The sequence below is a fragment of the Mytilus californianus genome, unplaced genomic scaffold (assembly GCF_021869535.1).
Source record: "Mytilus californianus isolate M0D057914Y unplaced genomic scaffold, xbMytCali1.0.p SCAF_8, whole genome shotgun sequence".
Lineage (NCBI taxonomy): Eukaryota > Metazoa > Mollusca > Bivalvia > Mytilida > Mytilidae > Mytilus > Mytilus californianus.
The window spans coordinates 11,249,153-11,270,387 of record NW_026262734.1 but is presented as its reverse complement, the minus strand read 5'-3'; the positions used below and the strand labels follow the sequence as shown (position 1 = coordinate 11,270,387).

Below are 21,235 nucleotides of genomic sequence, written 5' to 3'. Positions count from 1 at the left end.
GGAATAGATTACCTTAGCCGTATTTGGCACAACTTTGTTTGAATTTTTGATCCTCAATGCTCTTCAACTTTGTACTTGTTTGGCTTTACAACTATTTTGATATGAGCGTCACTGATGAGTCTTATGTAGACGAAACGCGCGTCTGGCGTACTAAATGTATTATCGCCGTTGCTGTAGACATTAATTTATACTTGTTTGTTTTATATACACCTTGAGGGCGTTAGTACAAATGGTAGTATCAAATGTACACAAAGATATTATTGTCAATGTAGAATTACAGTTACAGTCTCTTTACACGCGGCATCAGATTTTACGTCCTAATTCTGACCGGATGTGACTGCAAATACGTACATCCTGCACAGCATAAAAGACTTTGTCAAGCGTTTTACTGCCAGTCGAAAGAAGACTACGTGGCCATACTTCCTTTGGGGTCCCTGCTAATGTAGCAGGTTAAAACATTTTCAAAGTAAGCGCTTGTTTGAGCATCATTGTGAAGGTATAAAACCACTAACTCAGGCCCGGTCTGAAAGAACATACAAGAAAGAAGTACATATTTTGAACAAAATAATTCCTACGCATAGCTGTATCTTTGTCAATAGTGGATATCTTTGGGTAGTTTTTGTATCAAATGAAAGCTTGGGGACTTGGAATCACTGTAGAACCCTAGTTGAAAGATTTATTTGAAAAATAAAGAAGTCAATGAAATTATGATAGGAGGGCACATTTGCCCTGTTGTTCAGATTTGAAGTTCTTGTTTTTGTACTGTCAAACTTCCGGGAACCAGTACGCTCTTATATGCAATTAAAGGTATGTTGATTTTTTCAGCACAAGTCAGGATAAGATACAGTTTTGACATGAAATAACTGCCACTTTATTTGAACTTAAGATTAAGTAGCCATTAATGCTTGAAATTGCAGAATTTAACATAGAAAGCAATGGGGCTATGAATTAGTGGTTTTATACCTGAAAGATTGGTTAGATCTTTACAAGCTACCATATTGAAATAAATGTATAATATGAAGATTTCTTATTATCATAATTATTTAGTCTACAATAATTTTCTACGCAAGCATCTTAAATAATCTCCTTACTAGTTGAAATTCAAAATCCCCATATTTTTTTTTATTAAAGAAACTTTATCATATACTGACATTTGACAAACAATTTCGTATATCGGCACTACATTTTTTTTTTAACTTTTTCAAAGTAAATCATTTTGAAGCCGAAAGATCGTTTTGTCTACTTGACACCAGAGTTCCGCAATTTATGAATTGTATGAACTTTTTTGTGGCTCTACCCTACTTTGCCACTTCAATGTAAATCAAAATTATAGAAAACGTAGTCTTTTTCAACTATATTGAAATAAAAGTAGAATCTCTGATTTTGTTATACTACATATATAGTCATATATAGTAGAACGAAATCAGAGATCAATATTTTAATTACATTTGTCTTTCAATTAAAATTGTTCTATGCCATATCAATTTTCAAGCTAAATTTATATAATTTTTTGATACAAAAATATTTCTAAATTTGATTGATTGATTGATTGATTGATTGTTGGTTGCTTAACGTCCAGTATTCGGAGAAATTTAGACTGCCACGGGAAATGAGGGTATATTGGATAAGGACAGAAATTTAGCCTTGCAACAGGTCACCTACGGACCCCTCAAAGAGTTGTTGCAAGGGTTCTTAACGTGCAATGAGCGTGGCACTCTCTTTACACGAGGCATCGGATTTAACGTCCCCATTCTGACCGGACGTGGCTGCAAATTTGTACATCCCGCACAGCCAAACGGACGCCCCACTTTAGCACGGGTTTTACTGCCGGTCGGAGGAAGACCAATGGTGACCATACTTCTATTCCCCAGTCACCCTTGGGGGGATTTCTAAATTTGTGTATAATTGTAATACAAGTATAACATTATTCTTATGTATATTTATTATAATAATTTTGCCTGTTTTTATGCTCTCTTCCTTAACTAAATCACAAACAACTTTTGCTGTCAGACGGACTTGCAAATGCAGATATTTACAAAACACCACTTTCAAATTATATAATAAACATAAAATGTACATTCAATATAAAAGTTTACAATTATAAAATATTCAAAACTTAATGAAACATTTAAATCAAAACGTTTGCGTAATATAGCAATTGTTTCGTTAAAAATATGTATCTTTTTTTAAAACAAATACTCCTACTACAAAATAAATTTTCTGCAATCGTTTCGTTTGTAAACAATAAATTTTGTTGTTTAATTATGCCAAGGTGAGTTGTTATTACATGTTGTACACGCTACATATCTTGACAGCAGTGATGAAAATAAACCATGATACATCGTTATGCACTTAAATGCCGTATCTTCCGATGTAATCTTATCATAATTATCCGATCATGGAAGTAGTTTATATTGACAATATAATACTTCCATGATCCAATTAGCAGTTGCTAAATCAACAAAAGAATACTGTAAAATATTTGAAAAATAATTCTCAAATTAAAAAAATATATAGAGTTTCTACACGCGGTAAAGAAAATATCGCTATTTATAAAATTAAGATCAGACATTTGATTAAGGTTGTTAAATATTTTTGTTATTTGTCAACAACAACAACAACAACAACAACAACAATACTTTATTTTAAGAGGGTTACACAGTTAGCTATTTAACTAATCTTCCCTGAGGCCCTCATCATGAAAATGAAACAAAATGCAAACATATACATTGCATTCATTAGTATAAAAAGTCAAGTATGATAATAACGTTCAATACAACTTGATAAAATGTGATTACATGGTCATTATTTTAGTGAACAAATACATCGTTATGCATTAAATGAACTTTGCTAGATAATATTTTATTTGGTGTTTTGATATTTTATTGTTTCAACATGACAACAGACAATTGGTTAGAAAAACCTGTAAAATTTGTTTTAAGTATATTCATTTCAAACGTCTTAAACTAGATAATTTAAGATTTCAACAATGAAAGTGAAGTATGCAGCTGTAAATCACATGCAAATTAGATTAGAAATATAATAAAAACACATCTTCAACCTTAGATTAGTTTTTAAAACATCGATTTATCAAAGAACTATAACCGCAAGTTGTAGTTTGAACCGATACTAGTTGTCTCCCTTTGTTAAATTATTTCCAACAAACAAAGAGGGTAGTGTCGGGAGAATTTAAGGCGTGTCGACGAAAATCTGACAGTTGTTTATTATGACCTGGTATAAACGCCACTCAAAAATAACTTTTTTTTTCTAGAAATTTCCCAAAATTAGTCACGGGGCCAAAAAAACGACCGAAAAAAATATTTAAAATTATAAAAATTTTCTTATCTTATGTATTTCCATAATTTTGTGAATTACGAAATCCCATAATATAGTTACAAAATTATCCGATAAACTAATATTATGAAATTTCATAATAATGTGTTAGATTAGGATATATCATAATATTATGCAATTTCCTATTTGCCTCGACTGTTAAAGGTAAATTAAATACATCAGGTTCACCTTGTTACCTTGATAAATACATGTAGTAGTCTTATATGTCCAGAAAAGATTGATAAATGATAAGATAAATAGTTGCTACAATCATGTTTAGTAAATTATTTAAGTATTGTTATCTTTTTCCCATTGATTCTTTCAAACAGGAATAAAGAGCTGCATCATGAGCGCATGAAACGCCCGTCGCGCCCTTTTAGCTCGTCTTTATGCTTTAAATGAATTTATGTGATCAACTAGAAATACTGTGATTTTCGACGATTTTTCAAAATAAAACCAAAAGGGAGCTTCTTTGAATAGATATGACCATGTCACCAAAGTTTTATAAAATCTGCTCAAAGCATTGTTTAGTTATTGTCCAAAAACTGAAAAAATCCACTTTTTTATGAATAAAGTCCTAATTCTCCAAAACTTAAAAAAAAAATTTTTTCAAATTGAAAGGGAACTTCCGTCAATTTATATGAACAATTCACCAAAGTTTCATGAAAATTGCTCAAAGCAACTTTAAGTTATAGTAAAAAACTGGAAAAAACACCAATTTTTATGAATAAAATCCCATAACTCGGAAACATAAAATCCTAAATCTATAAAAATCAAAATGGGGCTTGCGTCAATAGATATAAATAATTTACCAAACCTCCATGAAAATTGGTGAAATAGTTTTTGAGTTATTGTCCGAAGTATTGACGACGGACGGACGGACGGACGGACGGACGGACTGACAGACGGACGGAAAACGGTATATCATAATACGTCCCGTCTTAGACGGGTTTAAAATAACATATGTTTCAAATTGTTTATATACACAACAAATTATCAAAGGTGTTCAAATGATATTTATGGTAGACAAATTCTTTTAAAAAAAAAAAAGTTATGATCTGACTCATCAATTGTGTTGGTCAGAGATAACGAAGATACACGTAAACTAATTATTGTTTGAAGATTGTTTTCACCTGACCAAGGACCGTCACGTTTAATGATATATAAAGACAAATCTTTAATTTGCATGTTATTTGTGTTATTGTTTTAACATGTTCTTTTTTCTTACCTAGAAATTTAATTTAAACCATTTTCAATTTAAATAGATCTGGTTTCAAAAATTTAGAATATCGAAAAAAACTCAAATTGTGTAGAAACAGTTTAATACAAACTCTTACACCATAAAAATACAGTGAAATTAGAAAATATCACCTGGCATATATTGATATTTTGGGGGATTAGAAACGCAAACAGATTTGTTCCAAAAAATTGCAGAACTTAACTACCAGAAAAAGATTCACGTTGCAGTAATTTGCATATTATCATTGAAGACACATTTATTGTAGAAATGCGCATCTGGGGCAGAAAAATTGGTACCGTTAATGTTTTATGTCTTGTCATATGCTTTTGTTTTGTACAGAGAAAGATATATAGTACATACTTACCAACACTAGCAGAACTTGATTCTTCCTTGATGGCATCTTTGCCGTTATTATTGTTATTATTATTCTTATTATTGCCAATCAAAATTCGAAGGAAATCAAGATACATTTGGTGTAATGTTGCTATACATTTCCTACAGTTGGGAACATTACTACATCTGCATTCATCCATCTGTATTGTCATTGTTTCCAGGTCATGTAAACTTAGTGCCGGATATTTTGAGCCAATTAATACTAAAAAAAATAGAATATATATCGTTTTGCTGATATAAACGATATAATGAAAATAAAATATATCTTTGAAGTAGTTTTATTCACATGCTAGATGTGAAAAGGTTAATACAAAACATCAATCATATGAATAGTTCAATCCGAAGTAGAGATAATTATATTATAACACTATCAATATATTACGCGTCATGTAATGCTTTTCCACCTCAACTTAGAATCTATGACAACCATGGTAATTTTAACTTATCCATTTATCAACTGACCAATTCTCGGCATTGTTGAGATGTTTACATATCTCAATCGAGACATTCCGCTCGCAAATGTTCATATTATACAGACTTCATTGTCAGGGGTATGCTCCTTACACAAAAAAACTGCTCCAAAAGAGTTATCGAGGAAAACAAATCAAATTGACCCTTTAAAAGCTTTACGATGAATATCACAAATTGGTTGACCGATACAACAAGTCTGTGTCTCAACTCACTTGCGACGTGTTTTGCAGTCTAAAATGTTTCGACTAGTCATACAATCTGTAATAGTATCGATTGTGTCCCATCCCAGATTGTGATATTTTGACTGAGTGGATTCGCATGGCGGGTTATGTAAACATAGCGTACACGAGACGTTAAGCATGTCGACTCACCCTGTCTCGTTCCTTTTAAGAGTATATGCGTTTCCCTCAGTTTTTGATTTTTGCCTTGATTTGCCTTCATCGATTTATGAGTTTTGAACATTGTTAAACTTCCATTCCCTATATATATACTCTATTGGCAAATTATTTGTTGTTCTCCTAAATTTAAAAAAAAGGAGATGTGATATGCTTGCCGCTGGGACAACGATCCAGCAGAGACCAGCAGACGTTGATGAAAAGAACTTTACGTTACCGTACGGCCTTGAATAACGAGCTAAGCTTATATTGTATAGTTATAGTAAGCTAGAAGATGCCCCGGATCGAAAAATGCTAAACGAGAAAATATACGGTATGATTTATGCAGCAGTAACAACAAAAATAACCTTCACTCAGACCTGTAACAGTGATGAATCAGAACAAAATTAGAACAAAATGTAAAAATAAGTGAAAGAAAAAAAGTAACCATATTTGAAGTACTCGCAGCTACTGCCAATAACATGCAACTAATAGATAAATCATGTTTTCTCGGGCTAAAATTTCAATCAGTACACATCCAAAGGATTAAGTCGGATGAGGTAATAAGCAATCTGAGAAAATCAATTTCTGTTTAACAGTTTTAGGTTCTTACTTAATTTTCACCATGGTATTTCTTTGGCTTTTACAAGCCCATTTTGAAACAGTGCCATAATGTGTTACATAGTAAATAGTTACTACGCAAATGAATCTTGTTGAATAAAAAAAATTTAGAATTATTGTTTTGGATCCCTATGAACCTGCTTGTTACACAGTAAACCCATAAAATCTGAATAATCAGATAAGGTTTGTATGAATAAATAGCATTTTTGTTGAATAATATTCCTCCTTATAGTTGTTCAGTTATTAACACTTATGAAAATTCTATAGGCATTACTCTGATAGCCGGCGATTTCAATGAAGCGTTAATGAATATAGATAGGACAGGTTTAAAAAAAAAAAACTTTCTGAGCCTGTTGACAGTTTAAAAGCTTTTATGAAAAATCATAATTTTATAGATATTTTGCGTTTTTCACATGAAAGCACACACCAGTTTACATGGAGAAGACAGGATAAGACACAAACAAGTAGGATAAATTCTAATTGGAAAAGAATTTCAATTTCTTGTTGAATATAGTAAAATTAAACCAGCACTGATTAAAGTGACTGAACATCAAGTATTAAACTTTCGGACATGGACTTCTGAAAGAGGGAATGGGTACTTGAAATTAAATAATTCTATTTTAAAAGATATTTTATATAAGAGAACAATCAATAGAGAAATTAATAAGTTCGAAAATCGTATAATCAATAGTGACAGTAGCGATATCCGTCTATCGAATTATGGGACAATCTAAAAACCGAAAATAGGGACGAATATATTTCTACTGTAAAGGAAAATCGAAATTATCTAGGGAGACAACAAGAAAATTAGAAGCCAATTGGTACACCTTACGCCACATAGAGATGAACAATAAAACGAAGATGAAAATCTAACAAATAATATAAAACAATAAGAGTTACAATTTGAACTATGTATGATTATAAGGCAAAGGTGGCTCAAATAAGGTCAAGGTAAAATTTGATAGAAGAAGGCGAAAAGAATAACGCTTTTTTTCTAGGATTAGAAAAATAGCGACAAGTTAAAATAAAGGCAACAGTAGTATACCGCTGTTCGAAATTCATAAATCGATTGAGAAAAAAAAAAACAAATCCGGGTTACAAACTAAAACTGAGGGAAACACATCAAATATAAGAGGAGAACTACGACACAACAGAAACATAACATTAAAATGTAACACACACAGAAACAAACTATAATATAATAATGGCCATTTTCCTGACTTGGTACAGGACATTTTAAGAAAAAAATGGTGGGTTGAACCTGGTTTTGTGGCTAGCCGAACCTCGCACTTTTATGGCAATGTTAAATATAACACTAAAATGACACCATTACATGACATGAATACAGTACAACATTACGGGCAGAGAATTACGCAAATGAACAATACAATAAAGTACATTTGGACAACGAAACAACAGAAACACTGAAGTAAACACACAACAAACGACAATGCAACACAAACAGAAACAAACTATACGATAACAATTGCCATTTTCCTGACTTGGTAGAGGACATTTTTAAGAAAAAAATGGTGGGTTGAACCTGGTTTTGTGGCTAGCCAAACCTCCCGCTTTTATGGCAATGTTAAATATAACATTAAAATGACAACATTACATGACAGGACTACAATACAAATAAATGGGAGAACATATAGGACAGAGAAACATACGAATAATAGCTAACAAAAGGTACCAGGTTTAAAATTTAATACGCAAGACGCGCGTTTCGTCCACACAAAACTAACCAGTGACGCTCAGATCAAAAAAGTACGAAAGCCAAAACAAGTACAAAGTTGAAGAGTATTGAGGACCGAAAGTTTCAAAAAGTTGTGTCAAATACGGCTAAGGTTATATGTCTGGGATAAGAAAATCCTTAGTATTTAGAATAATTCATACTTTTGCAAACAGTAAATTTATAAAAATGACTATATAATAGATATACATGATAACACCGAAGTGATGACTAACTACAGAATAAAAACGGATACAAAAAACAACATAAACCAGCACATAAAAATTCACAGCCGAGTTAGCCAAAGAGATCAACGCTAAAAAAAGGTGACGTCACATTTGAATTTCTGAAATTTCCCAAAAAAAGGATAAAATTAGGATAGCATTCAAGATTTGGTTTATAATACTCATATAACATTTATCAATAACAATGAAAATTACAATACTAATTGATATAAAAAATCTATTAACAAACTCAAAAATGAAAACAACGAGGTAACAATAAATCAGGAACAAATTTTAGAAATAAAAAAAGTTTATTATAAAGGATTATATACAACCACGTGTCCAGATAAAAATTTGCTACATAAATATGTAGCTGATACTGTAATGGAAAGGGAGATAAACGTAGAAAACTTTAAAAAAAAAAAAATGGGACGGGGAGGTTACTATGCATGAATGTACTAATGATATTAAGACGATGAAGCTAAATAAATCACCTGGTCTAGATGTTTAAACATTGGAATTTCATAAGACATTCTTAGAAAAATTAAAAAAAATGTTAGTTAAAGTTCTAAATAAGGGAAATGAGGAAAAACTTCTTTCATATACACAACGAATATGTTTTCTATCTTTATCATTTAACAAAAATGAACAATTATCTTTAGACAATTATCGTGCAATATCATTATTTAACGTAAAAAACTAATAAAGCTTCTTCCTAAACTAATTAATGAAGATCAAACCGGATATGTAAATAAAGTTTTATTGGATTTAATTTTAGGCAAATCGAAGATAAAATCAACTATGCAGAATCATACGGAATAAACGGGGCTATCATATTTGTAAATTTTACAAAAGCTTTTGAGTCTATGGAATAGGAATTCATTTTAAGCGTTCTAAAGCATTTTGGTTTTAAGGAAACATTCATATCATGGGTGGACACACTATATACATGATATAAGGGAATACAGAAATGTGTTATTATGAAAACTCTAGAGTAATCCGTCAAGGATGTCCTTTATCTGCTTTACTTTTTGTTTTATCAGTCGAAATTATGGCCGAGCGATTAAGGCAAACCTCGGACATTAAAGGTATTCAGATTACTATAGATAATAAAACACATAGCATAAACATATCACAATTCGCTGACGATACAACACTTTTTTGTAGTTCAAAAACAGATAACTCAAAAGCTTTGAATATAATTGAAACATTTGGTTCTTTCTCAAGTCTGAGGTTATATCGCAGTAAACCAGAAGGAATTTTGATTGGGGCGCTTAAAATAGCATAGATAAAATTGAGAGCATACGCTGGACGGACAACCCGTTAAAGCTTTAGACATTTATTTTGGTCATTACAGACAAGAAGGTGAAAAGTTAAATTGGGAACCAAAAATAATAACATGAAATCCTTAATTAAAACAGGGGGAAAAAGAAAATTAACAATGGTTTGGAAAAAATTGATCAGAAAATCTTTAATACTATCGTAATGTACATTTTTGGCTACTTCGTGTAAAGTTTCAAACCTAACTTAAATATAGGCAGCAGTAGTAAACAGATGTTTACATATCAGAAAGTTTTAAAGAAAGAAAACTCCGTTAATAGTAAAATCAGTATGTGTAAGGATAAATTGAGATGGCGAAATAAACAAAGTGAAGGAAAAGATATTAACAATAAAATGCTCTACAATATTTCAGTAGATCAAAAATAAACAAAGCCTGAAAGCCAATCCGTATCAATATTTTGAAAATATATTTAAAATTGGAATATACACCATATATGTCATATGTAAACGATTTCATATTTAAAGTGCTAAAAGAAAACAAGTTGAAAATTTTCAGACATACACTGTTTCAGTATATCATTCATAAAAAGAAGTTAAAGTGATAGCTTTTTGACAGCTTAATATAAAATAAATTATCAATTTGTATTAACAAATAGACACCCACTGTTTTACATGAATTTCAGCTTTAGAAAGAACGACGAGTAAGTTTCTTTAAAAATGAATTTCAGGTGATATTTTCGACATACATTGAAGTTTTAGTATATATGTGTAAATACGTTACAACAATTTTTTAATTATCTTTTAAATTCCATCATAAGTACTAGGTCAAGCATATTTGTTTTATTTGACAAATTAGGTTTTCGTGTTTTCACAAACTATATATCAAATTTTTGAACATCTATAATATATGTTTTCTAGAAAAGTATTGATGATGTTTGGAGGCACTTAACGTATTTATATCACCGATCAATTTCGATCAGATTTGCATTTTCCAATAATTAAGTATTTCCTCGATTAATTTAACGGTATCTTAATCTATGCATATGCAAAGAAATTCATTTGCTCCAATGATAAACCCCTTTAACATTTCATAAAAAAAAAATTGAAATCGAGTTAATTCATTTGCGGCATGTATGTCAACAGCTTAGTTTTTATTGAGAGGACAGGACTTTTACTGTTCTTTATCTTAACATTCCTTTTTCATGTTTTATACATTTCATTTCCTTGTTTTTACCCCTTTTAATTTCCCGTTTACGTTTGGACGCATCACTTATTTGATTTTTATGGAAGTGAATTTAAAAATGGATGCAATTTAGGTACTCTTCAATACAGAATCTTGGGTAGTTTGGAGGTCGGTTCAAACCCCTTTTTCTATGATTCAGTATGGATTCAAAATTAAATTTGATGAACTATCTAGTAATTAAGAATACATTTACAAAATAAATACGATATGGAAACTTTTGTAAAACCTATGCAATTCATTTGAAATGGATATCAAGATTTACCTCCAGCCCATAACGGATTGTACTATTTCAGGACACAATAGTCACTTAACATAAATAAAGTCTTTAGATTCTACCTATTCAAACAGTTGAATATAAAAATAAGAAGATATGGTATGGTTGCCAATGAGAAAACTCTCCATCAGAAACCAAATGACACAGAAGTTAATAACTGTAAGTCACCGTACGGCCTTCAACAATGCGCAAAACCCATACCGCATAGTCAGTTATTTATGGCCCAGAAATGACTAATGTAAACAGTTCAAACAAGAAAACTAACGGTCTGATTGACGAACAAAACAATGAACGAAAAACAAACGACAACCACTGAATTACAAGCTCTGACTTGGGACAGGCGCATACAGAAAGTGAAGGGGTTATATTAATTTGCTGGCGCCAAACCCCCCTGAACCTGGGGAAATGGTGTAAAAGTAAAACATAAAAACAAATTATAAAAATCAGTCAAAAAAGGGCTTAACTCATTTGTAAGAATTTTAAAAATCATGTGTAGGATAATTTTGCATCGGACAACAGTTTAAAAAACAAATAAAGTAATTGCATAAATATTACGGACACATAAAACTGTCTACGGTATTAACCTTGATTGAAATGAAAAAAAATAAATATACAAAAAGGTGATAATGAAACACATACGACACTACAAGAATCATACAACATCTTCTTAGTTTTATATTGGAATATTTATAAATCAGATGTATTTAGGTTTGCCTAACTTAAATATAGGCAGCAGTAGTGAACAGATGTTCACATGTCAACCAAGAGATTGACAGTAAGAGTTGAATGAAAAGGAGGTTTTAAGACAAATTATGTCTTCACATTTCCTATTTTGAATAATTCATTTATTATCATTTTAATTTTGCAAAAATCCAGCAATACCTGTATTTGATGTAGTTTATACATCATTGAAGGGGAGTAACTTTATTTATCCGGGTTTTCTTTTTTTGTTGTTGTATTCTCTGCTTAGCAAAGACGCTTTTGAACCAAGCGGTCTTTTATAGAAGTTGTTTCCCAGTTGTTCCGTAGATTGATATAGTCGAGCGTTTTGATTTTATAAGGTTTTATAGATTTCCCAATTTTTTAACTTACCTTTGAATTCGGTATTTTTTTTATACATTTTACTTACTTATGCTTTTTGAACGAAACCTTTTGATTGATTTACTGATTGTTGGTTTTTACGCCACAATCAGCACTATTTGCTTTTTCATACCATCTAGTTTTTATTATTAGATTAAGCCGGATTAAGATCTAGGTCTGTTACCTCACGTGTAAACTGTCTGTTTTCATAAATGTTGAACGAGTTTTGGGTATGTAAGTTAAAAGTCGTACCTCGCGACTGTACATTTATTGTTGGTAAAACTGAAGATGGCTTGTTTTGACTGTAGAATAAAATCTCTAACATAAATATTTCCTCCCAACAGAATTCATAGCTTATGGTGAAATCTTGTTTGTTGTCACATCGTAAAGTTTTCTCTGTAATCAGCTGAAAAAAAACTCTAACTGAATAGGAAAGTGTTTTGATAACATGATTGAATAAACATCAAATAATAATATTCAAATCACAGATCTACAGAATCAAAAATATAAGCAATGATATTGGCGCCTGTTAAAACGTTTCAACCCGCTGAATTTATTTGCACCTGTTCTAAGTCAAGAACCTATTGTTCAGTGGTTGTCGTTTGTTGATGTGGTTCATACAGTAAGTATTTTTCGTTTCTCGTTTTTTATATAGATTAGACCGTTCGTTTTTGTTTGAATTGTTTTTCACTAGTCATTTTGGGGCCCTTTATAACTTGCTGTTCGGTGTGAGCCAGAGATCCGTGTTGAAGGCCGTTCTATGACCTATAATTGTTTAATTTTTACACATCGTGACTTGGATGGAGAGTTTTCTCATTGGCACTCATACAGCATCTCCTTATTTCTATAGACTATTTTTCCTTTAATCAGGTAAGTCAGACTCATATCTTGATCTAAATCTAAAAATTGAAAAGAAGGTCGATTGAAAACAAAACTTTTCGAAAAAGGTTTGACTTTAGCTTCCAAATTGTGTGAACGTTCCATTCTTTTGAAGAAACCTCCAAGCAGCGATGGCATACGGAGTATATATTTCCGAATGAAACAATATTCCGCAGTTTGCGTTTTCTACAAGTACCATCGTTTATTTGAAAGAGTGTTGCTGTTTACAAGGAAGCATTTGAACTAAGGGCTCCAAGTGGTAAAGTTGAAGTTATCCCTTCGAATCTAACGAGGCTTGAATAAGTTCTTTTATCTTGCGCTCTGTTATTCATATCAATAAACAAACAAGGAAACGTGGTATGATTGCCTATGGGACAACTATTCAACAAAGTCCATATGAAGCAGATTTTAGTAATTATGATCTTCAACAATGAACAAAAACCCGTACCACATAGTCAGCTATAAAAGACTCCGAAATGACAAAATGTTATGCAATTCAACTAAAAATCCAACGGCATTACAAGACAGAATTCGAAAAACATAAATGACAGACAGCAACCAACTAAATTCACTAATTGCTTTTGACTTAAAACATGAACATAGGAATGTGGCGCGGTAAAACATGTTTGCAAGCGCAAAATACTCCTCTTGACCTGGGACAACAGTGAAATAGCACAACATTATGACAAACTGAAAAATTCAATTGAAAACGGATCGACTCATTCGATCGGTACGAACAAATAAAACAGTTTACATATCGACAAAAGACACAAAGTACCAATTGTTGAATATTCGCAGTTACGGAGTATAGGGAGCCAAGGGATCAAAATATAGAATCCCCAGCCCATCATCTGGAAAAAGAACTTCAGGTTAATGATGGATGCAGTTGAGGACTATGCCAGAAAATGGGTAAAGCAAGTACCAGATGAACCAGAACTGGACACTGCGTCTGAATGGATCAAAGCTTTTCGATCATGAATTCAGCAGCGCATTCAGAATCTGAGATTTACTATGAACACACGGGTTTCTAACCTGTTCAAGAACCCGGAGGTTGTGGATGCTTTATCATCTTTTCCTGACAAATATGTCGTTGTTCCAGCAGATAAAGTCTCAAATAATATTGTCTTCATATGTAAAAACCATTATTTGGAATGTCTCACAAAAGAGCTTGGAATAAACAGCTAAACTAGTAATCCTACATATTCTTTAACATCATTTACAAAGAATAACATTTTAGAAAATCGCAAATCTTTTGGTATTAACATCAAAGAAGACGAAGCTTGATCATCAAGATGTTCGACTAAACATCTTTCTAAAGTGCTGACTACAATCCTTTCTACAGTAAAAGATGGCCTTCAGAAATATTACGATGAGATATATTTAACCAGTGGTGTCATCAGATGTGGATTCTTAAAAATTCTAAAGATCTACTGCTAAATTTGAGATCACAATCTCTGCAATTTTCCAGCAACATTAAGACCTTTGATTTTTCTACGCTTTACACTACTATTCCCCATGCTCAATTGAAAAATCGACTTCACCATCTCATTAAACAGAGCTTTTTCTATAAAAATGGACATCGTAGATATACATTTCTTGTTTTGTGTTATAATAATTCCTATTTTGTGAAGATCCACACTGATTCTATCAAAAAATACACTAAAGATGATAGTTTCAAAATGCTGGACTTTTTGTTTGACAACATATTTGTTGAGTTTGGAGGATTGATATTTCCAAGGAATACTAATTGTGCACCCCTCCTGGCCGATTTGGTTTTGTACTCGTATGAAGCAGAATTCATTCAGAACCTTCTAAAAGACAAAAAAGAAAAAGCACCTTGCGAAGTTCTTTAATTTCACTTTCAGATATATTGATGATGTCCTATCACTGAATACCCATATTTCAGTCAGTACTTGCATCTCATATATCCCAGTGAACTTGAAATTAAGGATACTACTGATACCAGAAGGACTGCTTCATACCTTGACTTAATCTAATACAAACTATAAAACAAAGACTTCAACTTCCCAATTATCAATTTCCCATTTCTCAGCAGTAACATACCCTCTGTCCCGTCGTATGGTGTTTACATATCTCAATTAATAACATATATTTATCTTGTGGAACAATAATCAAGCAAGTGAAATAAATAAGCATGATAAGCATAATATGGTATAGCAGTATGAAATCTATGGATTAAGTATGATAATAACATTTTCATCAATATAATAATAGTAGTAATATAATAGTGCAAGAACATATATGTACATACGTTTGGTAAAACAGTATACATATACATTCAAATATACAAAAGTCCAAATTGAAAACAACGTTCAAAGCTATGATTGCGTTGGATAAAAATCGCAATTTTTATACGTGTGCATGCAAAACAAATTTCTTGGTAGAGGGGTCTAAATACAGCACAAACAACATTTTCCAAAAGACCAAAAAAGTGAAAAAGTATATTTTAACAAAACGCATTTGACTAGCAGGTCGAACAACTGATGTTCTTAAACCCTGCTGACTGCCATTGGCGATTGCCAAATAAACGGATCACCAGATGTAACAAAATTGATCTTAATTATTAGTTCAATACCAAACATAAAACAATAAACTTGCGGAAAAGATGGTATACCGCAAATATGAGGTGCAAAAATGTGTACATCATATCCGGATTTCGACAATTAATGTCTCTTCAGTGATGTAAGGGATCGAAACGGTATTTGGAAGGCCATTCTAATTTACCTCAATTTAGGATAGACTCTTGAATTTTTAAGAGTCGAAGTAGGATGAACGGATCTTATAAACCCGAAGGCAAATATAATACAAGCCCAAAAGAAAAAATATACAAAAGTCTAAATTGAAAACAACGTTCAAAGCTATGATTGCGTTGGATAAAAACCGCAATTTTTATACGTGTGCATGCAAAACAAATTTCTTGGTAGAGGGGTCTAAATACAGCACACACAACATTTTCCAAAAGACCAAAAAAAGTGAAAAAGTATATTTTAACAAAACGCATTTGACTAGCAGGTCGAACAACTGATGTTCTTAAACCCTGCTGACTGCCATTGGCGATTGCCAAATAAACGGATCACCAGATGTAACAAAATTGATCTTCATTATTTATTCAATACCAAACATAAAACAATAAACTTGCGGAAAAGATGGTATACCGCAAATATGAGGTGCAAAAATGTGTACAACATATCCGGATTTCGACAATTAATGTCTCTTCAGTGATGTAGGGATCGAAACGGTATTTGGAAGGCCATTCTAATTTACCTCAATTAAGGATAGACTCTTCGATTTTGAAGAGTCGGAATAGGATGAACGGATCTTATAAACCCGAAGGCAAATATGATACAAGCCCAAACGCAAAAATATAAACAAGTCTAAATTGAAAACAACGTTCAAAGCTATGATTGCGTTGGATAAAAACCGCAATTTTTATACGTGTGCATGCAAAACAAATTTCTTGGTAGAGGGGTCTAAATACAGCACAAACAACATTTTCCAAAAGACCAAAAAAGTGAAAAAGTATATTTTAACAAAACGCATTTGACTAGCAGGTCGAACAACTGATGTTCTTAAACCCTGCTGACTGCCATTGGCGATTGCCAAATAAACGAATCACCAGATGTAACAAAATGGATCTTAATTATTAATTCAATACCAAACATAAAACAATAAACTTGCGGAAAAGATGGTATACTGCAAACAGAACGTGTAAAAATTAGTACACCATATCCGGATTTCGAAAATTAATGTCTCTTCAGTGATGTTAGGAATCGAAACGGTATTTGGAAGGCCATATAATTTACCTCAATTTCATTCAAATATACATATACACATAAAATATAAACACACATGTATTCTGATTTACACCGTTAAAATTCAATCAGTGACCTTAGCCCAGGGGTTCCGGTACAAGTTGTATTCTTACACACTCAAATTTTTGGAAGAAATATGTTTATCTAAAATCAAGTTTTCTTTCATGTAATTTTGAAGTCCTTTGATATGTGGTTTTACATCTTGCATCTTAGATCTCTAAATGAAGTACTGTGTCAGTAAAATAACTTTATTTTTGAGAAAATTCATTTTATAATTTTCATAAAGGCCAAAAATCACAATATCCAAATTTAGTGGAATTTCGATATGTTCTATTATATAAAAAATCCAAGAATTCAGATTGTGCCAAATGTCGGCTACAATATGATAACCTCAAAGTAAATGTTCTATAGATTCTGGCTCTTCCTTGCAAAATGTACATAAATTACAGCTTACAAGGTACATTTTAAAGAATAGAGCGTTTGTACCCAAAATATAATGAATAATTTTATATTGAAACCAACAAAGCTTAGTATTTTTTGAAACCTTGGTAACACAAAAATGTATTGTTTTTTCTAATTTTCAACAATCTTATTTCGAATACCTCCCCATTTTTGTTCTGATGCAAACTCTAAAGGTATAGTAACTTGGTTTAAAATAGTATACATGTCCTTAAACCCTTTTCTGACTTGAAGAAAATATCAATATTTAAAGGCGTAATAGCTTGTTGTTTTTTTCTCTTTCAGTGTTGATTCCAATGGCTTGAAACCACTTTTTTTAGTGCCAGTATAAGCCCATAGAACTGTAAGAACGTGAATTTGAAATTATACATTCTGTCAATATATTTCCATGTTCATCTAACAGGTCATTTACGGTCATGATGATCATACCCCATGATGTGCCCAATTTTTGTAGTAAACGCTGATATTATCAATTTTAATATGCTCATTATTCCATATGGATGTCGAAATAACTTCCTCAAAATGACAAGGACGTCAGAATTTTGATATATTTTTCCAGGCATTCAAACCTCATCCAAAAATTAGTTTTTTTTATATTTTAATGGTTCCAAAATAAGCCAACTGTTTGAAATTTATATTTTGTGTGGTGGTAAATAATTGTATTCATTTAGATTTTTACTTGAATAATCTTCTAACCCAAGTAAGTTTTAACCCTTGTATATAATTTCTCAAATAAATTCATTGATGCCCCCTCTGTAGTATTCTTGACATAGAAGATCCCGCTCTATCTTGTCAGTCTTATCATCCCAAATGAATGAATGAATTTAACTAATAAGTTGGCGTATCATATTATCATATAGACCTGGGATGGACAGGAACAGATAATTCAAATTTGATATAATTAGAGACTTTATAATTGTTATTTTACCAAATGGGGTAAGTGACTGTTTTGATCATTTTTGTAATATATTTTGTATTTCTTGTATTTAAGGAACAAAAGGTTTAACATTCTATCTTCATCAACACAAAAAGTGATACCCAATAGTTTGAAGATACTGGAACCCCACTTCAGAGCCCACTCTACACATATTTTGTCCTGACTATGTCTTTTACTACTTATCGATTTAACGTTTGTTTTGTCTAAGTTAATTTTCAGTCCTGATATCTCAGCATAGAATTGTAAAATACGGTGGTATGCATCCAGTGAGGAAGGCGATCTATCTAAAATAAGTGATGTGTCGTCTGCATATTGAGACAAGATATACTCTGAATCATCTATAGTAATATCCTTCATCTCATCACTATTTCTTACTAAAACGCCTAGTATTTCTGCACATAGCAAAAAAAAGTAATGAGACACAGAGTCCCCTTGTCTACAGCCTCGCCCCACACGGAAAAAAGTCTGACAGACAACTGTTCTTGGTGACAGTTAATGAAATATCATTGTAAAATGTTTTTATCCAATTTATAATTGAATCTCCAAATTTAAAATACTTAAGTGTTTCAAAGATAAATGCCCATGATATAGAGTTTAAAGCCTTCTCAAAACCAATAAGTAATAATATACCAGGGAGATCATTTTCTTCTGGTAAGTGTAAAATATCATAAATAAGTCTACAATTCTCCCCAACAAATCTACCCGGGAGGAAGCAAGTTTGATCAGAGTCAATAATTTGGTTTAGAACTGACTTTATCCTCTCAGCTATACACAACTAGAAGCTAGTTTGTATGTTGAGTTCAAAAGAGTAATTGGACGCCAATTTTTTAAGAACTGTTTTTAATTGCCTTCTTTTGGAATACATGTGATAACTCCTTGCCTCTGTGTAACAGACATTCCCCCTATTTGACATGCATAATTCATTGACCTCAAGACAAACTTTCCAATGTCTATCCAAAATACTTTGAAAAATTCTGCAGTAAAACCATCTGACCCTTTTATTATTGTTCATTCTTTTCAATGCTTGTGTTAATTCAGTAAAGGAAATGTTACCTTCTATGGATTCTTTTTCGATATCTTTTAATTTAGATGTCAAAAATGGTATTTCTCTTGATAAATTTACTTTTTTTAGACACTCTTGTCTTTTGTAAAGTTTTTCATAAAATATTTTTGATTGTTTTAAGATTTATTTTTGAATTTCTACTATTGTCTTTTCATCGATAACTAGTTTTTTAATAGTCTTATTGATAAATTTTTGTGTTTTTGAATTACAAAAGAAACAAGTCGACCTCTCTCCTTCTTCGATCCAATGGGTTCTTGACCTAACATATTGACCTTTAACCTTTTTATGTCTCAAAATTCTAAGTTGACATTTTTTGGCTTCTATTTCATGAAGATTATCCTCTGTGCTTACCTTTTCTCTAGTTTTTGTATCTCATCAGTCAGCTGGATTTCCTGTTTGATCCTTTCCCTTTTTATAATTGTTGAATTTGAAATAGTCTTACCTATAATCTCAATGAGAAGGGTCTCCAAAAATAACTGGTCATTAATTGCAAATTGGATATCTAAATTATCGATACCTTGTAAAGCATCCCCTCTATACACTGGACCTGCATATTGCTCAACTGTGTTAGTAATTTGTTGTTTTATTAGTTTTACATATTCAGGATCTCGAAGGAGAGAGTAGATATACTTCCAGAGGTCTCTGCTTTTTATAAACTCATTAATTTTTAAAGTCAAAATCACTGGTGAATAATCCGACCTGTAGCTATTACCAATGTTTACTTCACAAATGTCATCTATAAGGCTTTCAGAAATCAAAACGAAATCTAATCTAGATTGTTTAAGATCAGGGTATATTTTAGCGGTATTTGTTTTTATAACCCCAGGTTCAACCCACCATTTTTTCTTAAATTGTCCTGTACCATGTCAGGAATATGGCAGTTGTTATCTACAGTCCTTTTCTATGTGTGTTGGCGTTTGCTTTTGTTGTAGTTCAGTGTTTCTTTTGTTTCGTTGTTTTACTCCTATAATTGATATGTTTCCTTCGGGTTTTTTTTTACCCGGATTTGTTTTTGCCTAATCGAATTATGACTATTGAACAGCGGTTTAATACTGTTGCCTTTATTTACAAAAAGCTTGTTCAACGTCTAAAACAACTACTAAATTAATCATCGCTTATTAATGTTAGAGAAAACTCACTTGAAAAATCAACAAATATCAAACAACAGAAATGATAACACGAGATTCATAACAGTGCGTCAAAAAGGTAAGCATGTCATGTAAAACCAAGTCCACCAGAAAACTTATGTCCAATACTTAGTATCTAGACGGATGTTAAACAGTCTGTTTAATACAGGACAACACAAAGGAAGATAACCGACAACTATTGTATATTAAAAAGTTATTATGAAGGCGAAGCTGTGAAACGCCTAAACAATAAACCAGTAAATGCATTTCCAAAAGTCAAGATTTCATTTTGCTTCGACATAAATAGAAGAAAATTATTAAGACGTTTATTTAGAACATAAATTAGGAGTGCAATATATGAAAAGAAGAGAAAAATAATAAATCGGAGATTATGAGTTCTAAGCTTTCAGAAAAATAAATATTTTAGAGAAGAATTCACAAATGAATCTGAAAGTGAAAATTAAGCATTTAAATTCATGCATTGGTCCCCACAGTTTTCATTTGAAACTCAAAACTTATTTCAAATATTTTTCTTATATCTGAAACCGTGGTCTTACGTGAACTCATACCTTGTAAGTCTAAACAGCTCTGTTCGTACAGGGCACAGCTACTCATTTGTTTTATAAATATTGTTTCAATATTATAAATAACATTACACGGATAAACAACTC

General features: G+C 31.7%; 2 protein-coding genes across 4 annotated transcripts in view; both read right to left on the bottom strand.

The window, feature by feature from the left end:
- LOC127712352 (uncharacterized) overlaps positions 1-21,235 on the bottom strand; it is a 143,248-nt gene that overhangs the window by 111,624 nt on the left and 10,389 nt on the right. The gene's annotated exons all lie outside the window — the stretch shown is intronic.
- LOC127712355 (uncharacterized) overlaps positions 1-21,235 on the bottom strand; it is a 70,770-nt gene that overhangs the window by 47,680 nt on the left and 1,855 nt on the right. The window contains exons 2-3 of the mRNA XM_052218729.1: positions 12,519-12,672; positions 4,938-5,168 (exon numbers count right to left, since the gene is read on the bottom strand). Coding sequence (XP_052074689.1) covers positions 4,938-5,168; positions 12,519-12,672 — 385 coding nt within the window. The remainder of the gene's footprint in view (positions 1-4,937; positions 5,169-12,518; positions 12,673-21,235) is intronic.